General features: G+C 41.9%; 1 protein-coding gene across 3 annotated transcripts in view; it reads right to left on the minus strand.

Moving 5' to 3' along the window:
• LOC122838489 (pre-B-cell leukemia transcription factor 1-like) overlaps window positions 1–20,391 on the minus strand; it is a 70,371-nt gene extending 49,980 nt beyond the window's left edge. Inside the window, exons 1-2 of one of the 3 annotated variants that reach the window (XM_044129181.1) lie at window positions 19,645–20,391; window positions 18,032–18,105 (exon numbers count right to left, since the gene is read on the minus strand). In XM_044129181.1, the coding sequence (XP_043985116.1) occupies window positions 18,032–18,105; window positions 19,645–19,829 (259 nt within the window). In that variant the 5' untranslated portion in view covers window positions 19,830–20,391. The remainder of the gene's footprint in view (window positions 1–18,031; window positions 18,106–19,644) is intronic. The other 2 variants (XM_044129180.1, XM_044129182.1) reach the window with 2 other exon arrangements.
• Window positions 20,392–22,515: the final 2,124 nt, after the last annotated feature.

The following is a 22,515-nucleotide window of genomic DNA, read 5'->3' on the forward strand; positions in this document are numbered from 1 at the left end:
TGGCCTATCAGCAAAGCTATCCGAGGCTAAACTAGGATCTCAATGCTAATCTTGTGACAGCAGCAGCAGCATGCTAATGTCAGAGTCCACAGTCCTCATTTCTGAAGGAGTTCAATGGATGATCAGGAGTTCATGAACTCAGCAAGATGAAGGGATAGAATAGAGATTTGCACCAATCTGATGGCTGAATAACCTGAATAACAAATTAAAAACAATATACATTTGCTGTTGAGGTCACATGTCAATAATTTAGCAGCAAACAGGGTTTTTGAATAAAATATGTTGCTCATTTTGTCAATACAAGGCAATTAACTCAGTCAAATGCATTTTTTGGAGTTCTACCACAAGATTTTACCCGTCTTCTGATTCTCATAAATCAGAAAACAACATGAATCAAAGCACATGGTGTTGGTGGATGCATCAATAGACTGAAAATACACCAATTTCAGAAATTTGATGCATTTAATGAAGGATTTAACTCGCAGTTGATAAGAGCCAATAAAGGGACAAACTGATTGATTCCTGCTGCATCTCCGGCCGGCTGATTGGTGCAGCTCTGATTTACAGCGTGTGAGGTGAAAAGGCTCATCAGAATGCTGGATCAGAGCAGGGTGAACGTAGGGAGAGATTCTTCCCCCTCCGCAGCTCCACGTCTCCATAACACGTCCGGGCTCGTTACGCTGCTCTCCATGACAGCTAAATAAAGCGCAATTAGCAGCCAACCATGCATGCTCACTGCTGACTTCATCCCCCAAATTATCCCGGAGAGCCAAAAATGTGAGCGGCAACAACTTATGAGCAGAAAGCAATCCCATCAATTGCGACACAAAATAAACAGAGGTGAAAAGGGGCGTGTCCACTGGCTCGTCTCTTAATTGGATGATTAAAAGTTGGTTTGCCCTCAGTGGTCAGGAAATCGGAGCCGTGGCGGTTGGTGGGCAGCGCTTAAAACAAACAAGCTCTTGCCCAGACCGCTTCCTGGCTCTTTTCTCAGCCGGTTTTAATTTGACACCTTGAGCTGGGGGTAACTGGGAGGGGAGCGCGCAGAGCCGCAGAGGAATTCATTAGGCGCGGTGCTGCAGGGTCCTGGCTCGGAGCGTTAATGACATTGGAGGATAAGGAAACGAGACAGCCCAGACGCAAAATGAAATAAACATGAGGAGCGTCAGCGCTGACAGCGGCGGGGAGAGGGACACACTCGCTTGGGCCAGAGACCTTCAGCCCCATTCCACCCCCCACCAACCCCCCACGACAGACAAAAAGATCAGAACAGAAACAATATCGCAATCGCCCTCCAATTCCCGCTGACAGACGCAACGTGGTAGCGCGCCGGGGCGTTGATCTCCGTATCATTAAAAATATCCATCACTTGGAGCTCCTGCAGCATTCAGATCGGCGGCTGCAATTAAATTATTAATGTCACAGCAGACAGAAACCTCTTCACCCCCTTACCCCCTCCGACTCCCCTCAAACCCCACTCCCCTCCCAGCCACCATATAAACTGCACATGCAGCTGCTGAAAGACATTAAAAATCCAGCAATCTCTGTCTGCCTTCATACCGGATCAATTTAGATGACTGCAAAAACAACACAGAGGGAGAAAACCGAAGTGGTACAAGAACACAGCCATGACACGTGCCTTCCAGGGCCTGAGCTGACTTAAAATCTACCTGCTATATGAATGAATATTGCACAAAAAGAAAAACAACGTCTACTAGATTCTTCCTCTTCTTTACCTGTCTGCTCTTAGAAAAACATCCAGAAAGTCAGTTTTGACAGATTCTGTGTGCAGCCGTGTGTGTGAGCTCTGCTCATACAGACCAGAGGAACGGTTCCAAACAGGAACGCCTGCATTGTTGCTCCTGCTGGAAAGCAGCTGTTGCGCCTTTCTACCTTGGAGAAAACTATTCAGCACTCCACTGGCACGAATGGATCCAGCAGTTATCCGGTTTAACACATGTTCTGATCTGATCTGGTGGTTCTGGTTCTCCGCAAATACCAATTTATTTTCAAAGGATAGTAGTGGAATGCAGGAGTAAGAAATCTTAATTGCATTTTTAATCTGTTTTAAAAAAGTGCATGCTTTTGTTTGATGCATTAAAAGACCAAAAGTGGATGTAGCTCTTAGCTTTGATCCATTTAAATAACTAAATATTTGCCAAGCATTAGACTGTCTGTCTGAAAGCCCTGGGAGTCTAAATAAAACCTTCTAATTGCTACAAATTGCCACAAAGATATTGATTCACATTTTCCAGACACTTTTAGTTCTTTACCATTACATAAAGTCCTTTCTACTTTCCGTGGATTTTAGCATCTCAGTCAAATGAAATACACATCAGGGCGGTTAGAGTCCATCCAGCTAGCCAAATATACTCCAGATATGGCAGAGCGAGAATGAATGACACTTTGTTGTGTCCAATCAATCCTCAACCAATGCAATTTTGTAGAAAATGACCACATGGTGCTCCTTTAGCAACACGTTTTTTTTCCACAAGAGAAAGTAAATCAAGGCTCCAAAATGAAACCTTTAAAATTGTTGGCAGCCTCTGCGGTGCTTATAGAAGTGAGAGTTTTCTGGAAGGCTAACAAACAGTCGACTCTGTCGAAACAACACGACAACTTGAGAACTACTTCCTCTTTTATTTCAGAGTAAGAGTCCCAAACAGCAACGGAGAAGTGCTTTGTCAGATGATTTTACTTTCAACTTGAAAACTTATTCCTCCTTTATGTAAAAAAGGATTCTCAACAGTAAACTAGCTGCATTTCCATTGACCATACAATTGCATAAATTGGAATAAATTTGCTGAAATTCGGTTAACATTCTGTAAAATGTTTTCACATTACGGTGAGGTGCATTTTTGGCATTTCACAACATTGGAATTGAATTACTTTTTGCATCACACTGGTGATATGATCAATTATCTGATGTTGATTCAGGTGAAAAAAAAAAGATGACAGGAAGTGGTAGGAGGATGATGGTGCGGCATGTGTTTTAATAATTTATCACAAGAGCAAACTTAATTATGAGTGATTTTAATTGTGTGGGGTTTTTTTTTTATGGAAACACCGCAATTGCAAAATAATGTTCTTTTTTTTAAATTTAATGGAATATCAATAAAGTTTTGCACATGTTAGTGTTTCATCACATAGTCTAACTTTAAACTCAATAATTACTTTCTCTCTTATTTCAAAATAAGATTCTCAAACAGCAACAGAACAGTGCTTCGTCAGATAATTTAACTTACAGAGGGAATATTGTGGCGCTGCGATGGTGGAAGTATCCCGGTGCAACAAGCTGTACTGGTACTAATATAGTAATTTGAGTAATAGGTGATTAATCATCTAATTCTGACTGCGTAGGTCTTGCAGGTTCTCCTTTGACAACCCACACCTCTGCTTACCCCGTCATCCATATCTTGCAAAAAAGAAATCCTGTTAACTCCGCAAACAGAGAACTTCTTCATAAGCTCCTTTGTAGAAGAAGCACATTGTTAGCTGAAGCAGCGCCTCTGTGCAAAGCAGGAACAATTCAAACAAAGGAACCAGTGATTCTCTGTGAGGATGGATGAGTGGGGTCTGTTTGCAAGGCGTTTTCATGAATCTCTTTCATTTGTGTTTCTCAAAGAACATAATAAATCTGTCAGTCATTGTGTCAGCCAGTCAGGACGCTGCCCCGCTCTGCAATGCATTGAGATCTAACCATGCAATACACCAGTTCTGCTTTTGTAAGGTGACAGACAACCAATCACAAGGTTGGAATGTACCAGAAGGAGGACCAAACTTTCACTGGAAGAGACATGTTCAGAGACATAGGGTGTTTTCACACCTGATGCTCCAGTAGACTGGGTTCAATTGGGGACCAGAATTTGTTACATTTTCTGCTGCTGCGCTTCTCTTTCACACTGCAAATGTGTCAAATGATCCAAACCCTTTGAAAAACATGTTTACACCTGTGGTGGCGCTACACCAAGAACCACTGAAGGAAACGGCACAAAAAAACTCAGAAAAAGACACTGAGTGCAACTTCCTTCTTCATAAAATGTAAGTAAAAATGAAGTTGTGTCAGATTTTAGTGGTTGTAGTATTTCAGCTTCATCGTCAGTAAAAGACCAACGAGTCAATTTCTCCTGCTAGTCCTTAACTCATACGTTTGTTTGGTTGTATTTACCCAGAATGCCTTGTGCAATTGTCCGCTTCCTACTTTTGGAGCAGTCTCCGGTCCATTTGGCAATTGCATATTAATTTGAACCAAACCACAATTCACTTCAACCAATCCGAGAACTAAGTTTGTAGGGGGAGCAGAGTTCGCTCTTTTGATCCACATCAGAGTTTGATCATGTATTCACACCTCCCCAAATGAACTGGACTTTCTAGATAAACAAACTACAGCTGGATTAAAGTGGACTAAGTAGGTTTGGTATGAATTCCTCCATAATTATATGGCACCAAGCTGGTTCTCTGGCACTACAGGACTGGATCCAGCTTTTGGAGGAAAAGCCTTCCTGGATGCTCATGCTTCCATCTCTCCAAGCTGCTGGGCTTCAAACCGGTCATTCTTCTGCCCTACTCCCATTCTGTGAGCAGGCAGAATGGGAGGCAGCACATGTTGCTGACACCTGTCTTTCCCAGGACGGGACGGCCTTTATGACGTGGAACCAGCCGGAGACAGATCTGACAGGGTTGCTGACAGGGACCGGGCTGCATGCTGGGAGCAACACCACGGGCCAACACAAACAAGACTTTCTCTCCTCTCTGGGCGTGCAGCGATAGCTACAGCTGGCAGCTGAGAAGTCTCAGTGAGTGTACACTTCGCAAACACGCAAAATCAAAAGCAGCTTCAACTGTGGTTCTCTGAGACTTCAAACCTAGCACACAAAGGATCGCTCTCTTTCTCTTCCTCTCTCCTAGAGCTGTTAATTAAGTCTGCCTCGCTCAGCACGCTTCCATTTTCTGAGACCCAGTCCAAAGCAGGCGCCTCCTAATTGTTATCGAGTCGGCATGGAGAAAGTCTGAGCAGCAACAAGCTCAAAGAAAGCTCCCTCTGAGGCGACGGGAATTGGGCGAGGAGCAGCAGAACTAGACGAGTTGCAGAGGTGGGACTCAGGGTTATGATAGTTTTGGGTTTGTCTTTGTAGTTTACTTTTATTTTGTTGTAACTTTTTGTCTAATTCAGTTTGCTTTAATGTGTTTTTAGAGTGTGTTTTCTAGTTTGTATTTGTTGAATGTTTAGTTTTTATTTGTCATTGTGGTAGTTTTAGTTTTTTCATACTTAATTTAATTCTCAGGTGCAAAATTCAAAGTATTACATTGTGATTTTGTATACATTGATTGGATAATGAATACCCAACAGAAGACACTATTTGCAAAAAATGTACTCAATTATTGTTTAACAACCAACTGACTCTGGTGTTTTCTCCCAACTTTTGCTGTTATTATTTTGTGAACTAACGTTCGGGGCGCCACGATAGTTACGGAATGCGGTAATATGCCGACAGCTGATGTAAACTATGTATGTAGAGGGGAATTCATTTCCTACCAGCTCAAAAGGCCAATAAATAGATTCATAAAAACAAAATCCTAGAGTATTATATCTATTATCTCAGTATGTCTTAGTTAGTTTTATAAACACATAATGTAGTCCCAGTCAATTAATAGTTTTTCCCCATTTCAGTTTTTGTTAATTTTAGTTAACTGTAGTAACCTTGGTGCGGCTCCAGCTGTGTCGGCCCGGGAGTTTGCCCTGCTCTCTGACTGCAGCCACAACAATATGACAAACTGGCCTCATTTTGCTTTTAATTAATCACGCTGCGCTGACAGCTACCTGAGCCACACATCGTCAGAAGGAGAGGAAGCCCCAGCCACACGTAATAAGAGAGGAGGATGCACCTCATTAACTGACTTCCTACACGGCAGAGAGAAGAGACGGAGACATTTTCCTTCTGATTTCCTTCTGAGTCCCAGGAGTTAGCAGCAAACTAAGTGTACATAGACCCCATTAGACACTACACATTTGTCCTGCAGTCTAAAAGCTGTTTCTCAGCTTTCTCTAGCTGTTTTGTTGCACAGCAGATTTCATTAGTGAAACAGTATATTAAGGTGCCGAGGGCAACGCTGCAAATAATGAGCTGGACTGCTCTGTGGAAACGGGACAAAATGCTTTCCTTCAAATCAAACTTGGAGGATTTGTTTTTTGTTAAAGTGTCCTCTGAGTATTTTTACATTCTCAATTACAACACTGAGAACATTTTTTTTTGTTTGTTTGTTTCCAAACGTTAACTCAGAAAATTACATTTACAGTGGGAAACATAAATATTGCATACTTGTGTTTGGTCTAATATTTTGTTTCAAACTAGTTTGCCTCCACTGTTCAGGTTTTGTATATGAAGGTGACATGAATACTTTTAAGGGACGTTTATCTGACTTGGTGAGGAATTATGCACATTTTAATGACTTTTCACTAAATAATTACAAAGACTGTCAAGTGGCTAAAACTTCTGTAATGTTGTACAGTTGTAATGTAAATTGCAACATTATTGTCTATGGAGAAGGTTGTCTGTAGAAAGGTGTGGCGCTATTACATAAAAACAAAATGGAGGCTGCAGGGAGGGAGTGATTCCATCTAAACATGGATTAATGTTTAAAACTTAATAAATATGAAAAAACTAAATTTGAAATTCTTCCTTGCACAACAGAATGGTGTAGATGATGCTTTGTATGCCTATGCATTATAGGGATTTGCGATCCACTTTGTAAAATTCCGATATCGATGTCAATATTTAAGGTTTAGTATTGGCTGATATCGATCCGATACAGAAATTGACATTGGATTGGTGCATCTCTAATAAATTGAAGAAGAACCCATTATGAATACTCATTTCCAATCAAAAATCAGTTTTGAATCATATTATGGCCCCAAAAATCAGAATCTAATGTCATCTTCACTCTTCTGTGTCTCTTCATTCATTCTGGCTAATCAGCCCCAGCAGCTCCTAGATTGGCTGATTTGCAAAACCTAGCCAATAGCATGTCAAGCAGCACTGGGCCTTGCTATTTCAGTTCCCAAAGCTGCATTGTCTTTCTAATGTCTTAGATACAATATTGCTGCTAAATTGGTAATCAGAAATTGGATGTAAAGTCTCTGACCGGACTGGATTTGCTAAGTTCAATGATCTGGACATTGTCTGTGTCCTTCCTTCCAAACTGACAGGGTGTTTTTAATTAAAAGCCAGAGCTGTGTCCACAGGACGCTGCGTGACAATGGAAAGTCATTGTTCCAGTCCTTCACAGAGGAGCCATGCTGCCTCTCAGGATTCAGCCAGCCTACAGATGATTGACAGCTCCATCTTTACAGAGGCCATCTACAAAAAAAAAGAAAAAGAAAAAGGACCAGGAATACAGGGGCCATCCCCGCCCACCCAGCCAAACGCGAGAATGCAGGTGATAAAGAAAAAGGAACCAAGCAGCTCTCTACTACGTCAGATTTATTATTCATATCCGCCTGCTTTACCTTCCAACTCACAAACACACCACTACAAGGTTTATATGGCAATGAGCGCCTTGCTATAATAAAACCTTGCATCCAGAGATCATGTAGCATTAGTAGGCACAGATTGTCACTTTCATTTGGGAGGCAAACATGGTTGGAGTGAAACAGAGCTTGATAGATATCATCTACAGCATGGAGGTGTGGCCGGGGGTGTGTGGGGGCTGTTAGGGTAATAGTCTCCCTGAACACACACAAATAAATGTTTCACAGTCTGTGCTGACATAGTTAAAAATGAAGAGGAATGTAGCGATGTAAAACTCTCTACAAGCTGTTAATATTTCATGACTAGCCGCTCTGACACTGTCAGTGTCTGCCTAATTTGTATGGCGCACAAGGAGGGAAGCTGGAGAGTGTTGGGTGTAGAAGGAGACGTAAGATAAAGGTGAAAAAAAAATGCCGCCAAAAAAGACTTGAGTTTGTGCCGAGCTGACAGGTTTTTTTTTTTTCCCCCTGCCTTTTTAGGGGGTAAAGTCAGCGTGCTACAAAGAACATTTGAAATGGCCCATTTAACAGCACTGTACTGCGCTCCCGGCCCATGGCGCCATTTGCATACCTCCGATCGGATGAAGATGGATGGAGAAAATCAGTGTCAGTGAGATGAGCGTTTTATCAAGGTTACACTATCCTCCAAACTCTTAAAACCTCTTTATCTCATCTCTGTTGTCAGAATATTAACTTATCAACACCAGCCTTTTGTTGAAGCGAAAGGACGGAGCGACGGGGTTTATCTGCTGGAGGAGAGGCGACACGCCGGCCAGCCGGCTTCCAGAGGAGCAACGACATTTATTTCAAGATGATTTAATCATAAAATGTAAGACGGGGCTAATGGTGTCCATCAGAATTTCCTAAAGCTGATGTTTATTTTTCCTTGATTTATCATATAGTAAGTGTGTAAACATGCAGAAATGAATTCAACATAAAGTTATATTAACTGTTTTCTGATTAACCTCAAGGTTGTGTTGCTAAACAACAAGCCAAAGTCACTACCTGTTCACCAAACAGGGTGCTGTTCAATATGGCCAAACTACGGTGGCCCAGACAGGCAAACTGTTTCAGCAAATCAAATTTAAAAACACAACAACAGATCCTAAACCAAGCACAACTACACATTACAAAACATAAAAACATTAACAAAACTGAAATGATGGGCATCGCTGATTGGACAACACTTTAGACTTTAGAAGCAGAAGTTATTCTGGCATTGGTACAGGCAGGCAGTCGCAGCACTACATATTGCCCAAACTGTGAAAAAGAACAAAGCTGAACAAATTTTTGTAGAATGTCGCAACTGAAAACATCCTTAGAAAGGGGCAGATATGTTTCCATCAGCAGTAGCATTCATACTTTCACCAAAACAGCTGAAGCCAGGAGAACGTCTGGTTCTTAAGTCAAAATTGCTATCATCCAATTAGAAATGTCTTAGGCTTCCCACTAAGGCCTACCTGTTTTTGTTAATGTTGTGTTTTTAAATTTGTAGTTGTGTTTAGTGGTTTGTTAATGTGGTTTGTACTTCTGGGCCACCGTACCAAACATCCCTCAACTCACCCTCTCTCATCCTACAGATGGAACGTTGTTCCAGAAAACATGTGATCCTTAAAGATGCAATTTTTCACCAAGAAATCAAACTGTACCTGCATGCATGCTGAATCAGATGCAATATCTAAACCTGGTAAGAAGGACTACTTCTGATTAAATGTTGTTCGATGGACTTTAAATTGTTCAGAATCTGTACTTGTTCCCAGATTGATGAGCAGCAACAGACGCTTCTCTATACTCTCTGTTGATGTCTTCCCCCATTGGCATTGTGTTACCATACTCCTGTTCCAAGGTTGCAAAACTCCAGCTTTCCTAGCTGCTACTTTCCCCTTTAAAGCTCTTCACACACAGCTTTTGTATTCTGACTACGTACTTTTAGCACTTCTTGAGCTGTTTGATTGTTTTAATAGGTTTTTCTGGGTTACTCAAAAATAAGCATTTTTCCGGTCACAGAATCCAGGAGAGCGTCTCCAGCTTCTCATTGCTCAGGCAGCTACACAATATCCCTTCAACTATATGCTTTTCCAAACTAATTCAATATTTTCTATTTGCAGCACATGTAATAAAACAATCAATTAAAAACATATTAAATAAAGTATTTGTGTATTTATTTCCAAATGTATTTAATGAATGTATTAATAACACATTTAAATTACTATTTACTATTTTCTATTTATTGTAATTTGGTTATTTTCTCCCTCAATATTTGGCCTGAAACCTGTTTAGAGGAAAAGTTATCAAGGCCCCAGCAGACGATTAGTGAAACATCATTGCACCTCTTCCTGTCCGCCTGCAGGAGCCTTCTGTTTCTCTGTTCTTCATCACTGAAGAATTTAAACGTTTTGTGCTTTAACTTCACTTTCTACAACTGGTCCCATAAATGTTCCAGGAAGTTAATGAACACACGGCACGCTAACAGCTAAACACTACCACACATGCTCACCGTTTCCAACCTCCGGACATCAGAACGGAGCTCCAACTGAGCGCACATCCTCCTTTTATGACAGACGTTTATAAAACAGGAAGAGCTGAAAACAGTAAGCTTTAGCTATTTCTGGGAGAGGATGTCTGCAGTTAACAAAGATCTGTCAGAATCTAACAGGTCCGTAGTTTAACTGAGTCCACATAAAAGGCGTTATCCACTCAGAGAAAACGTGTTGTGACCCCCTGCTGATGCTGCAAACCACCCCGCTCCCCGCTATAGGTTCCCGACCACATTGTTGGTGACGGGGCTGGGAAGCAGTCCAAAGCCACAAGACATTTCTGCTGCGGAACATTTGTTTCCTTTCAGGAAGGGTAGGGAGGGCACAGGGGCCCCAACACACTCCTATTACATCTCTCTGTCCTGCCACGCTGCATGACAGTTTATTTTAGGAAGCGCACGTTGGCACCTGAGACACAGAGCTGACAAAGCACTGCGTGTCACTTCAATGAGGCCAGTTGGTGCCGTGACAACGCCTCTGGCCATGAAGTGGGACAAGATGGACAACACAGCGCTAAACATCTCTACAAAGCAGGAAGAGAGGCTTCAGCTGCTCAAGCACTGTTCAGCTTCAGAGGGGAGTGGGGCAACTGATCGGCGGTGCCGGGAGGATGTTGAATAAATCTGAGCTGCAGCGAGAAGCGGCTGGCCTGGAGTCTGCTTCTGTGGCGATCACACAGTACTGACAAGATAATCAATCTCAAAAACATTTAATATGAACTTTCCATGATAATTTGTTGACTCTACATCTAAAGATGTATTTTGCACCAATCCCTGGCCAATGGTTTGATGAACGCTGCAGTTGAATGAATAACCAGAATCAGATTCCGTCTAGTTAAAATTTATTCTAATTAAATAAACCATGTAAACATGTAAAACTGTCTGACTACAGCAAACCAGTGGAAAGCTTGTGTATGACAAGTCACACCAGTTTGCAATCAGTATACATTTTGTCAATGGCCTGATTGGACAATGCACACCTGGCTCCACCAGAGGTCTCAAACAATTAAAAAAATCATTTGAAGTCAATTCAGCTGTTTTTCTCTATCGGATCAGTATCGGCCAATACTGAACCTCAGATATCGTTATTGGTATCAAAAGTGAAAAAAGTGGATCAGTGCATCTGTAAGGAAGATAAAAACAGAAAACAGTAATATAAATATATATCTATATATAAGTGGTTGTTTGAAGTTGACAGGAATTTAACACTCAGTGTACCTCCCACCTCTGCTTCCTACTACTTTTTCTCAACAACAAAGCCTCCTGCGTTATGAGCCTTCATGGGGTTCTCATGGTAGCTGTGTAATGTGTGCGGGGAGCTGGATCAGTGGATGCCACCGCTGCCAGTCAGAGAAATTTATCGCCCACAATCATGTTGTGCTTTTCCAGAAAGCTCTCCGGTAACTCAGGAAACACTCGTGTGGAGGCCTCAGTGTTATTGCGGGATCTTCAAGCTCGGCTTCCTGCTAGGGGGGAAATCTGAAATAATACCTGCCTGGAGAACCAAGCGCGGTATAAATACACTTCCAGCTCATGCAGTTAATGCATCTCCTGTTCCTCATAACGCAGTGTAAACTGAGAGCAGATGCAGTTACAAACACAGATACTGAAAAAAAAAAAAACAGCTCAGGCTGTAAGGTGATAGAGCAACTGCTCTACTGCGTTAAATATAAGATGCAAATGGAAAGAGAAAATCTATCATGACTGTAATGTGGCCTGATACAGAGGGGTGCTGGGGGAGGCTCTCCTCTGAGGAGCTGAGCGCTGTGAAGAGGATGATGTATGGAGGAGTTGGATGAAAGGTGAAGAGCGTGGCGAGACGGGCCGCAGAAGGCCTGGATGGCTAGGTGGGAAGGGGGCTGACAGGGTGGGAGGGGGCGGGGGTTTGACTCCGGAGAGCCCAGGGGCAAAAGTGGAATAAATGTTGATTAGTGTTGATTTTGTCCAACGAGCACCAGGCAACTGACAGAGGGACTAAGCTGGAGCGAAAGGGAACCATTAATCTTGGTCTGGTTTAAGCGGCATATATTAATTTGTGTCATTTCCACTACGAGGAGAGAAACCTCTCCTTCTCTCTCTCTGCCTCCCAGTGTTTGAGAGCCGACTCAGTGGGGTGCGGGTGGGGGCGGGGGGTGGATTACAGCCTTAGCCTGGAGGTGGTGTCTGCAGCTAGCAGCAGCGGGGGGGTGGGGGAGGAGGAGAGGAGGAAATGAGATTCCAAACACTGCATTATAGAAAATGAACTCCTGGGGGGGTTGGTATGGCAACCACCTTCCCCATGTGCCATTGCATGTTCAATTTAACGTGCATAACAAATTTGCAGACTTGATTAAATTCGTAACATATTAAGCAGGGCGGCGTGTGATGCTAGCGGAGGAAAGTTGCAGGGAGCGAGGCTGCACTGCTGGCAGTGGACAGCAGGGGGCGACGTCGGGACGTACGCTCTTTTACCAGTCTAAGTGGATGCTACCTTCACTGAGGGATCCACAGCGAAAGTTCTTCCCGCGCACTTGTACTCTAGAGGTTCTCGGGAGAGGAGAAGGAATCCTGCAGGCCAGGAAGTAGAATGTTTACTTCTTTTTTAGTCAGACGAGAAGAAAAAAAAAAAAAAACACGTTCCTTTTTCTTGATGTGAGAATTAATTACCAACGCATATTCCTCTAATTAAGCTCTTTAATATGATTAACACGTATCAATTAGGGGACTGACAATTTGCATAATGTATAATGTAAGCACATTGTTCTGTACTGTAATGGTGTTAGTTCAGCGTTTATGGCGCCGGCACTGACTCTGGTGGTTCTGTGGTTGTGACTCTGAAGGAAAACTAAACTCTGCCAGTTTCCTAAAACACTTTCCCAACTCGTGTCCTTCCAGGCAGGGGACCTCACTCTTACTCTCTCACTCTTCCTCTGTCTGAGAACCGGTTCTTCCTGGGGGGTCGTACTCATTTTTAACTTCAGCTCCATCGTTGAGACTTATTCACTGAAACCTTTTATGAAACACTTGGCTTCTAAGTGAGAACTTCATCAATTTAACGATACAGAACACAGCACGTCTGAGAAAAAAAATCCCCAATAAATGGATGTGTCTCTTCTTTTGTTGCTACTTTTTAATATGCAAGATAATTCAGTATCAGGGTTCTGGTCCCTGAGCCCGGCAAGTACCAGGGGCCCTCTGTCAGTTAAAATTGACATAAAGGCATCTGTAGGTTTCAGGAAGTCAAATTTAATATTTTTTTAAGAAGCTTTCTTAACAAGTTGTTGTTGAAAATGAGAGTTTGCTCTCAATCAACTTATCTGGTTAAATATAAGTTAAATAAATAAAACATAAGACCTTATAAGGCCAATTTGAATTAAATTTAAGAGCAAGAAGGTATAAATATAGAGGATGTTTGGGGCATTTTGCTGGACTACAATCAAGCATGGCAAAAACAGCAACATTTCTGGGGTCTGTTTGTGGCAGTTGGCAGCAGTTTTGTGCTTCTCACACTGCAACAGGTTGTAGAGCGCAGTAACCAGCTGAAACGTTTCTTTAGCAATAGAAGAGATCCAGAGGAGAAAACAGACACTGTCCAGCCAATTGGCTCTAAATTCATCCTTAACCCATGATAGACCCAAAATAGCTAGCTAGCTAGCTCGCAAGGGTATATCAACGGCTAGTTAGCAGTAGCCTCAATGGCCTCCAATACCAGAATGTAATGAAGATGTATGAGTGACCCAAACTTTTGCATGACAGGAAAGTCCCATGGAAAAAAAACAACGAGACTAAATAGTGCTGCCATGACAAAAATTTAAGACCATTGATGAATGTATTTCAGACCAACTTCTTTTCTTTAATGGATCGAAAATATTTTAAGGCTTTAATTTTAGATTCACAAAGTTCAAATTCAAAAATACTTTACTGATCTCAAAGTGAAATTAAAGGATGTTACAACTCAAATTAATTCACATTCTCCAGAATTATTGTAGTTAATGATGGTTAAGACTTTTTAGAGAGACATAAACACCTTGAATTTTGTCAGGCTAATGATCTTGAAAATAAACCACTAGGTTCAAATCTGTGCATTTTTAGCTAAAAGAAATCATTGGAAAACAAATAATGAATCCAAACTGTAGCCATTGAGTCATTGTTTGAATCAATGGCTACAGCATTGATTCAAACAAAAAACACAATTTCAACCATGCACTAAAGCTTTTTACTCAAATACTCCTTCCCTAATGCTGCTAACAACAACTCCTTCTCCATCAATCACTCTGCTAATAAAGTCACCAGCCTGATGTGGCTTCACATCCGATGGCCGTGTAGGCAACTCGTTACTGACCTGAGATCAGCGGCTGTAACACAAGCAAGCAGATGCCAGCCATGCCTGGCGAGACTTTAGCGGTTCAGGGTTCCATGCCCCTTCCACAATCAGACCTCTGGGCTCCTTTAAACATTATCCTCTACCACCTTGTAAAACACCCCATTTTCACCCTTCCAAAAAATAACATTACATCACTCGGCCGGTCGCGCTCCTAACTGGAGGATCCCGTAGGCTTGAAACGCTGCGCTACACAAACACGCAGAGCACGAAGGTTGAGAGGAAAGAAACCAAACAGAGAGTCAAAGCAGAGTGAGCTCGGTAAAGGAGTGGGTTTGTTTGACACGGCTCAAGATTTATGATGTTGACGAAGTGTTTACAGAGGTCAAAGCGGCTCATTTTCCAAATCAGTTTGTCAGCCGTTTGCTTATCTAAAGGGCCCTTTTCATCAATCATGAAAAAGGTGATGGGGGCGGGAGGGGGGGGTTGGACCTAGAGAAAACATAACTTGAAAATATGTGATGGAGGGATTGTTTGATTCCTTCATGGCTGTCAGCTTGGCAGAGCAGTGAGGAAGCAGTTTAATGTTGTTGCAAGGTGTCTGATAGAATCAGAGCAGAGGGATTTTCTACTATAAACTGCTGGGTTCAGCTTCACGTTTTGATTCTGAAGCCGCACGGCGAACGCCAAACGACATCCATGAAGCCGTCGGAGACGAACCGTAACCGCTGTCTGCCGAAAAGAAACGCACACTCACACAGGGATGGCCTTGGTTTAAATTAAGTGTTCCTTCCTTCGCCTTTCCTCCCCTATTGTGCTTGTTTGCACTGCCCCGCGGCTCTTCTCGCTTCATCCCAGCAAAAAAAAAAAAGTACACAGCACAGGTCAGAAGTTCAGGCTGTAGGTCAGCACTGGCACTGTGTGATGCTGGGATGGAAGATCCACCCAGGCAGAGAGCGGGGCGAGTGGTCCCGAACACGGCGAGCGTCTGCAGAGCGCTGGGCCGGTCTGAGGTCACATGACCTTTAGTAAAAACAACATGCTTCACAACATTGTAATTCAAATAAGAGTACACCGATCGCTGATTACCGATGATTAAAATGCCTGATTCCAATTTTGGCCAAAACCTTTTTTTTTTTTTTTTTCTCTGAAAAAAGCAAGAAAGTTGCTGAGTTGGCAACAAGTTGGGCCACTATTGTTAACTGCAGACATGACCTGGTGAGCCAGTTTGTCAGTCAAACCTCTCTTATTACAGAGCAGAAGAGGACAGTGAGTGATTTTTAGACATCTGTTGCGTTAGATACGATGGGAGGGATAAGATCATCTTCACATGTTAAGTTAAGTAAGTAATTAAGGAAATTGACACCAATTAATCAGCTGGCCAAGAAATCGGCGCACCCCTGCATTCAAATTCAAAATGTTGTCATAACTTAGATCATCCCAGGTATATTCAGTCAAGCAGTCATTTCTGAAGAGGCCTCTGTCCGTTGCTGTGTGTTTCATCTGACATGACACGCTAACAGCTCAGTATGCGGACAGCAGAGATAAGGTTCCTCAGTAGCATGCAGGTTTCCCCGACAAATCCGGCTGAGCTTTGTGATAGGGCTGCTGTAGTCCACCAGCTGCCCCACCGTGTTTTTGTATTATGAAATGTTCAAAATAGATAGGAATCTTTGGAAATAATAATAAAAAAAACATCTACAAAGAAAATACAGCAGTGTATTAAATAAAACTTTTTTTTTCTATAAGTTGTGTATGAAAATGAATATGAAAAAAAAGAAACAATAAATTTTTATTTATCAAAAACTTTTTCATTATCACAAGAGTTCCACAAAATATTGCAGTAAAATTCTGAGTCCATATCACCCACAACAATATCTAGTAACAATGTTATGAAATATGGAATGTCCTTTTCTTGTAAGGAAAGCCTTCTTTCAGCGCGCTGACAGGCAGAGCGCAGCAACAGGTGGGAGAGGGGAAGACTATCCAGTCCCTTTGGCACCTGACGTTTAAGCATTAACACCAACGTACAAAAGTGCATCAATGTTATCGTTGGAATTGACAGCAAAGCGGCACACCGATCTGATTAAAGGAGCAATAGCTTCACTTATCTACTGCTAATAACTCCATGGCATGAAATAACAGAAGCAGCAAAGACACACCTGTTAAATTATATGAATAAATACACTACAAATATACATGTGAATAAATTTGAAAATTAACCGAACTACAAGTCGCCTGCATCCATAGAAATCTATTTTCTATACCTCACACAAGTAAGCAACGATCATATAAATTGTTCTTTTCATCACTTAGTCGTGAAAATAAATACCACATTTGCTTGTTGACTTATTTTCCAAGCTTTCCTAAATTTGTCTTTAAAAGAAGCATTTGCTGTTTTTTTTTTAACACAGAAATTTAGAATCAACAAATTGGACTTTAAATCTAAAATACTGAGATCATTTCCCCTAGTGCATCAGGCCAAAAAAAAAAAGATATATTAGTGAGAAGACAGACAAGGAGATCCAGAAACAGAGTAAACCTGAGTCGAGGAACCGGCATAAAACTGCAGGAATGTTTTCCACTCCCACCTAGAACTCAGCTCCAACGTGACGACAAGCAAGCCACGGATCTCCAATTAGCCGCACCTTGTGTTAATAGGTTACCAGCCGAACAGGAAGGCAGGAAGCCGTCCAGGTTACTTTGCACTCGCGGCTCAGCCGAACTTTGGGTGAACCCCGGCGAGCTACAGGGAGTGAAACATCACGCATATCTGTGTCACTCCCCCCTCCAAAAAACATACCAAGACAACAGAAAGAAGAGAGAAGCAGCGGACTTCAAAAGACACACACACACACACACACCTCCTCCCCCCTGTTGCTCTCTCTTTCTCTCTCTCATGAGGCTGCGGCCAAGTCAAGATAAACTGCCAGGCTAGGTGGGAAGAGGAAGGGGAGGGGAGTTTAGTTAGGCAGTAAAATAAGCTCTGTTGAAAACATCCGTGACAGCAGCAGGTGACGGAGGGATCACCAACATAAACAGCCACCGACGTCCCCAAAAGGTCAAGCATGTGCAGCTTTCCAGACAATGAGACCCTCCCTCTCGGCCTCCACCCATTCGGTTTGATTTCACGCGCCGATGAGTGTGAAACACACCGAGAGCACTCCGGCACACTTAAGCAACTTCCATCTCGTCGGTGGAAGTTTCCACCGGCGTCGCAGACGGAGGAATAAAAGACACGATCACACTGAAGTGCAACAATTTCACTGAAAAAAAAATCAAAAATGTCACAAGGTGAGCAGAAGTCGGAGTCTGGAAACATGACTTTACGTTTTTTATGTTATTTCTCTCAAAGCAATTATTCTGCTGACACGCTGCCTCACAACTGCTTTAATAGAGAGACACAAAACATAATAGAGACAGACGTATTCAGCAGATTTGACAGTTAACTCACAAGGGGGAGTCAGCAGCGTGCGTGCCTCAATCCAACTCTCTGCTTTTCGCTGTTTTGCCGTAGAAACTTCCTCCATGTTACGGCGCGGGATTTATTAAGGTTTCTAGTGCTGAACAGCTGCAGGAGGGAACGCACGCCGCGTAGCTGTACCTGCTGCACGGCTCTCAGCCATGCAAAGTGTGATGTGGCGACGTGGAAGCTGGTCGGACCTACCTGTTTTTTCTTTGATTTCGCACAGAACGTTGAAAAGGGCCGGCTTCATTCTGTGACAGTTGAGAGCGTGTTTCCTGAAACAGAGAGGTGGCTTGGTGAGCAAAAAACCGAGGACAGGAAAAACGCTAAGAGACAGACCTCAAGCCTGGGGAATGGAGTAGAGCTCAGTGTTCATTCTGAATATATATGTTCATATATGTTCTAGGAACACAACAAGTGTTCCATTAATATGATCAACTTAAGTGCCGGGCTTCATTTCAGATCTTGCTTGAAGAAAATTTGCAAACAGTTCCAACTTTTAATCCCTGAGACACACAGCGAAGAGTTTCAACGACCTGAAAATGTTTTTCTTTTTTTTCCTGCGCTACTTATTTGACTGATGTTGATCACAATGTTTTAGCTGCTGATGCTGTAATACCTTTAAAAAAACAGCACATGTTAAACAAATGGAAATATCCTAAATTACATGTTAGCTAAGTTCTACTAAAATTGTGACTCACTGAAAAACTGTTCAAAGATTTGAGTGGATAATAATCTTTTTTTTTTTCAACTGTACCCACGACTTCTTAATGTAATAAATATGCAAGAATAAAATATAGATTGGTTGTGTAAGTGAGTATGTATAGAATAGACTGGAAAATGCGTGAAATCTATGTTTCAGTGATAATTTTGAGAGTTTTGGTTTAATATACAATACAAATATTACCCTATAAACTTATTACGGGTTGGAAGCAATGTAAGTACAATTATTAATTAATGCTTTCTCAATGCATGATAAACTGTTAAATGGAAGATGAACAGGTGGGTGAATGTAAAAGCTTGAACAATGAAGATATGTAGTATTTTATTATATTTGTCTAAAGTAAATTAATTAGCAAAGGCTACAATCAGCTCTCAAGGTGTTACAATCTAACTCTGCTTCTGGAATAAATTGCCACATTCAAAAATAACCTATTTTAAACATATTTAGGTTATACATATATATATATATATATATATATATATATATATATATATATATATATATATATATATATATATATATATATATATATATATATATATTCATATATATTCATATATTCATGGCTTAAAAAACAAATACTGTTAGGTTGTCTACCTGTTATCCATTCGTTTCTGTGTTTTTCTGAAACTGCGCAACAACTTAAAGTGATTCTTCAAGCTTCACTCACTTTTATAAGGGAAAAACAACATGGATGATATTTTTAAAACTCAATCTTGTGTCATCTACAGCAAAGTATCCCGCCGATTAGGGTACATTGTTTCTCGGTGGATATATGTCATGGCTAAAAAGTGAGCCGTCTTCACTAAATGCAGCTCGAAAAAAAAGAGTGATTTTTTTTAAAGTTGGCAACACGTCGCCAATAAATGCCATTCTTTAAAAATTTATATATTTTTAATTGTGGATTTGAGCCCGACCTTTAGCTTTGATATTAGAGTTTACAGTTATATTTGAAATTTAATTAGTTGAAAGTTGTGCTTTCTTTATTAATATAGCACAGATATGACAAATGTACTATTGTTGCTTTCTTTAAAAATGAGCTCCAGTTTCCCGCCGCCTCCCTCTGACACCAAACCGAGAAGTCTCTTACCTGGCCTGGGCTTCGTCCAGACTTTGGTCCGTGATGGTCATAATTTGCTGTAAAATGTCTCCAATGTCCTGCTTCCTCCCGTCGCCGTCGGCTCCTCCGGTGCCTTCCAAGTGCTGCGGCAGGCCGGGGTGCCCCGCCATGCCTACCCCCGTGTGAGAGTGCATCAACCTCGGCTGCTCGTCCATGTCTTCGGCCACCCTTTATTTTTTATCTAATTCTATTTGTCGCCCACGCTGATAATTTCCTGTAAAAATAAATAGGCTACAGTAAAAAAAAAAAAGAAAAAAAAAAGGAGAAGAGGAGAAGAAGGGAGGACGGAGAAGAGGGGAAATAAATCCTGGTACTTCTTCCTATGAGCGTTTTAGAGACGCTCCGCCAACAGGGGAGGAAAAAAGAAAAAAAAAGAAAAAAGGTGGCGTTAGAGAGGGAGAGAGCGGAGCAACGAGCCCTCTCTGGTTGCTCCTCTCAGCTGAGCTGGTCGAAGCTGAATGTGAAATCTGATCTGAACTGCTGTGGGCTGCGCGTCTAAACCAGACAGACAGCTGCTCTCAACTACTAATGCTTTTCCTGTATCCAAACCCCGCTCCGTCTTCCAAAAACAAGCAAGGAAAAGTGGCTGTGAGGAATGAAACAGCAGGGATTTACTTCCCTCGCTCCATCCTCTCGCTTTTTGTCATGTTCAGCACAGGCAGGGCAGGCGGCGGCAGAGCGAAGAGAGCACGAGAGTCAGTCTCCGCCCACGCGACGTGATTGGAAAGGCGCTGGATTTAGCCCCACCTTGAGGAGCATCGAGATCATCGGAATGTTGGATGCAGAGGAGACGCTCCAGTGTGGCCGCATAGTGTTGCGATCAGGGGAGGGGAAAAAAAGGCTTGTTGATGGATAGAGCGTGAACTCGGTGTAAATAACAGCGACCCGGACCCTCCTTATGACCTCAGTAGAACCCGCACTCCCTCCACACGAGGCCATTTAATTTTCACACTGTGCCAAGAGGAGGTGCACCAATCAGAGCTGTTGGCCACCCTCCAGATTTGTTAGGAATATTAGCTAGATGAAGATTTATGGCTTAGAAAATAATTCGACTAATGAGACACAAAACAGATGAAAAACCCATTTTTGATATCAGTAATGCAAACATTGCAGACAAATCCTACAGTCAACTTGCTTTGTTGGGAGTTTTGTCCATTCATTTCCAGGTATTTCGCAGGGCTCCGCTTGGATGACTTTGGCAGGGTCCTCCTAATGTAAGGCGGTGACCCATGTTGCGCAGCCAAGCAGCAAGACCCGAGTGTGTCTGGCCAGGCTGAAAAGTGCCCTTCAGGCCCATCGCTGCCTCACAACCGCTGCGCCGCTCCACCAAGAGCCATTCAGAGGGAAGAGAGAAGTGAAGGAGGAGGAGGAAAAAGAGGAGGGTTGGATGGAAAAAGGAGCTCCAGTGTAGAACTAAAGTCTGAACACTGTTCCAGTAAATCACTGGGCTGGATGACAGGCAACAGTGCTTTTCATGTGTGCAGGGCTAAAGGTAGGGATTTCATCAGGTTTCTTTTTTAATCAATTAATCTTACAAATTATTTCAGAGCAAATGTATATTGTTAAAAAAAAAGGGTTGAAAAAAAAAAACATTTCCTCAACCCCCACCCGGGTCCACTCCTTGACCCTGGGGAACAGGGTCAGTCCAAGGCACAAGCAAACAAATCAGCTGCTTAGGGGACCCAGGCCAGCAGAGGGCCCCCAAGAGCACTTGACCTCTCAAACCAAATGTGGATCTCGAAATATTAAGTTTGTTGCTGCATTTAAACACACACACACACACACACACACGCACACGCCCTCCCCCCCAACCCACACACACAAAAAAATTGTCAACATTTAAATATATTTAGAATTAAAATGCTTATACAATTTGATAGCTGTGTGAACAGTCATAATTAGCTGCTGGTTAAATCATTCTGCTGCTTGAATCCCATTTCATGGACAATGTAAGTAATCGCTAAATAAATGACATTTTTTTGCTGACTGACTTTTGCACTGAAGCTCAACTGCATTAACAAATGAGTCAGTCAGAAACATAACATTGGCCCCTCAATGTATTCATTTATTTTTGTTTATTTATTAAATTATCTAACTGAGATTGAAATTAAATCTGCGTAGCTCCAATCTCAGATGACCCTCTAATGCAGGGTTGACCTTGACTTAACCACAGAAGCCCAAAGAACCATCTGCAACCATTTGACCAATTTTGCTCATCCTGCTTTACAATTCAAGAATAATAAGATTTTGGTCATTCACCTATTTTAATCTTTGTGAAAAAATATTAGTATTTTAATAACCTTGTTATATGATTAAGAAAACCACTTAATGAAGTTTTTTTTAAAAACTACTTTCTTTTTATCTGCCGTGTATATTTTCTTCATCGTATAGTACTTGCAAGTCTGACTTTGGCTAAATTGTTGAGGAAATTCTGGTTTCCATACATTGTTTTCTTTTCATATCATCATTTGAAAACTGAAGTTTAGATTTAGTCAAGTTATCTTCAACAAAATGTTTTATGAGCCAAAAATTGCAAGTATGGCAAAAGCAGAAGACATCTAAAATGGGAGTGAGTACTTTTCCACGGCAATCGTGACACATTGCTACATACTGGAGCTCACAAATGTTTTTTGTCCTCTTGCTATCCCAACAATTCTATCACAGCTCTATGTAGGCACTATGTTATGTCTCCATGTTTTCGTCACAATCTGCAGCATTTCTCCATATTTATGAAAGCTTTCTGCAGGAAGAAAGACCATCACTATTTTTATCATCTTATCAGCACGATGAGAGGATGTAGGTGAAGCGGTTTGCCCTGAGTGTTGTGCACCGCTGAGCGTT

This window comes from Gambusia affinis, linkage group LG10, assembly GCF_019740435.1.
Source record: "Gambusia affinis linkage group LG10, SWU_Gaff_1.0, whole genome shotgun sequence".
In the NCBI taxonomy this organism is placed as follows: domain Eukaryota; kingdom Metazoa; phylum Chordata; class Actinopteri; order Cyprinodontiformes; family Poeciliidae; genus Gambusia; species Gambusia affinis.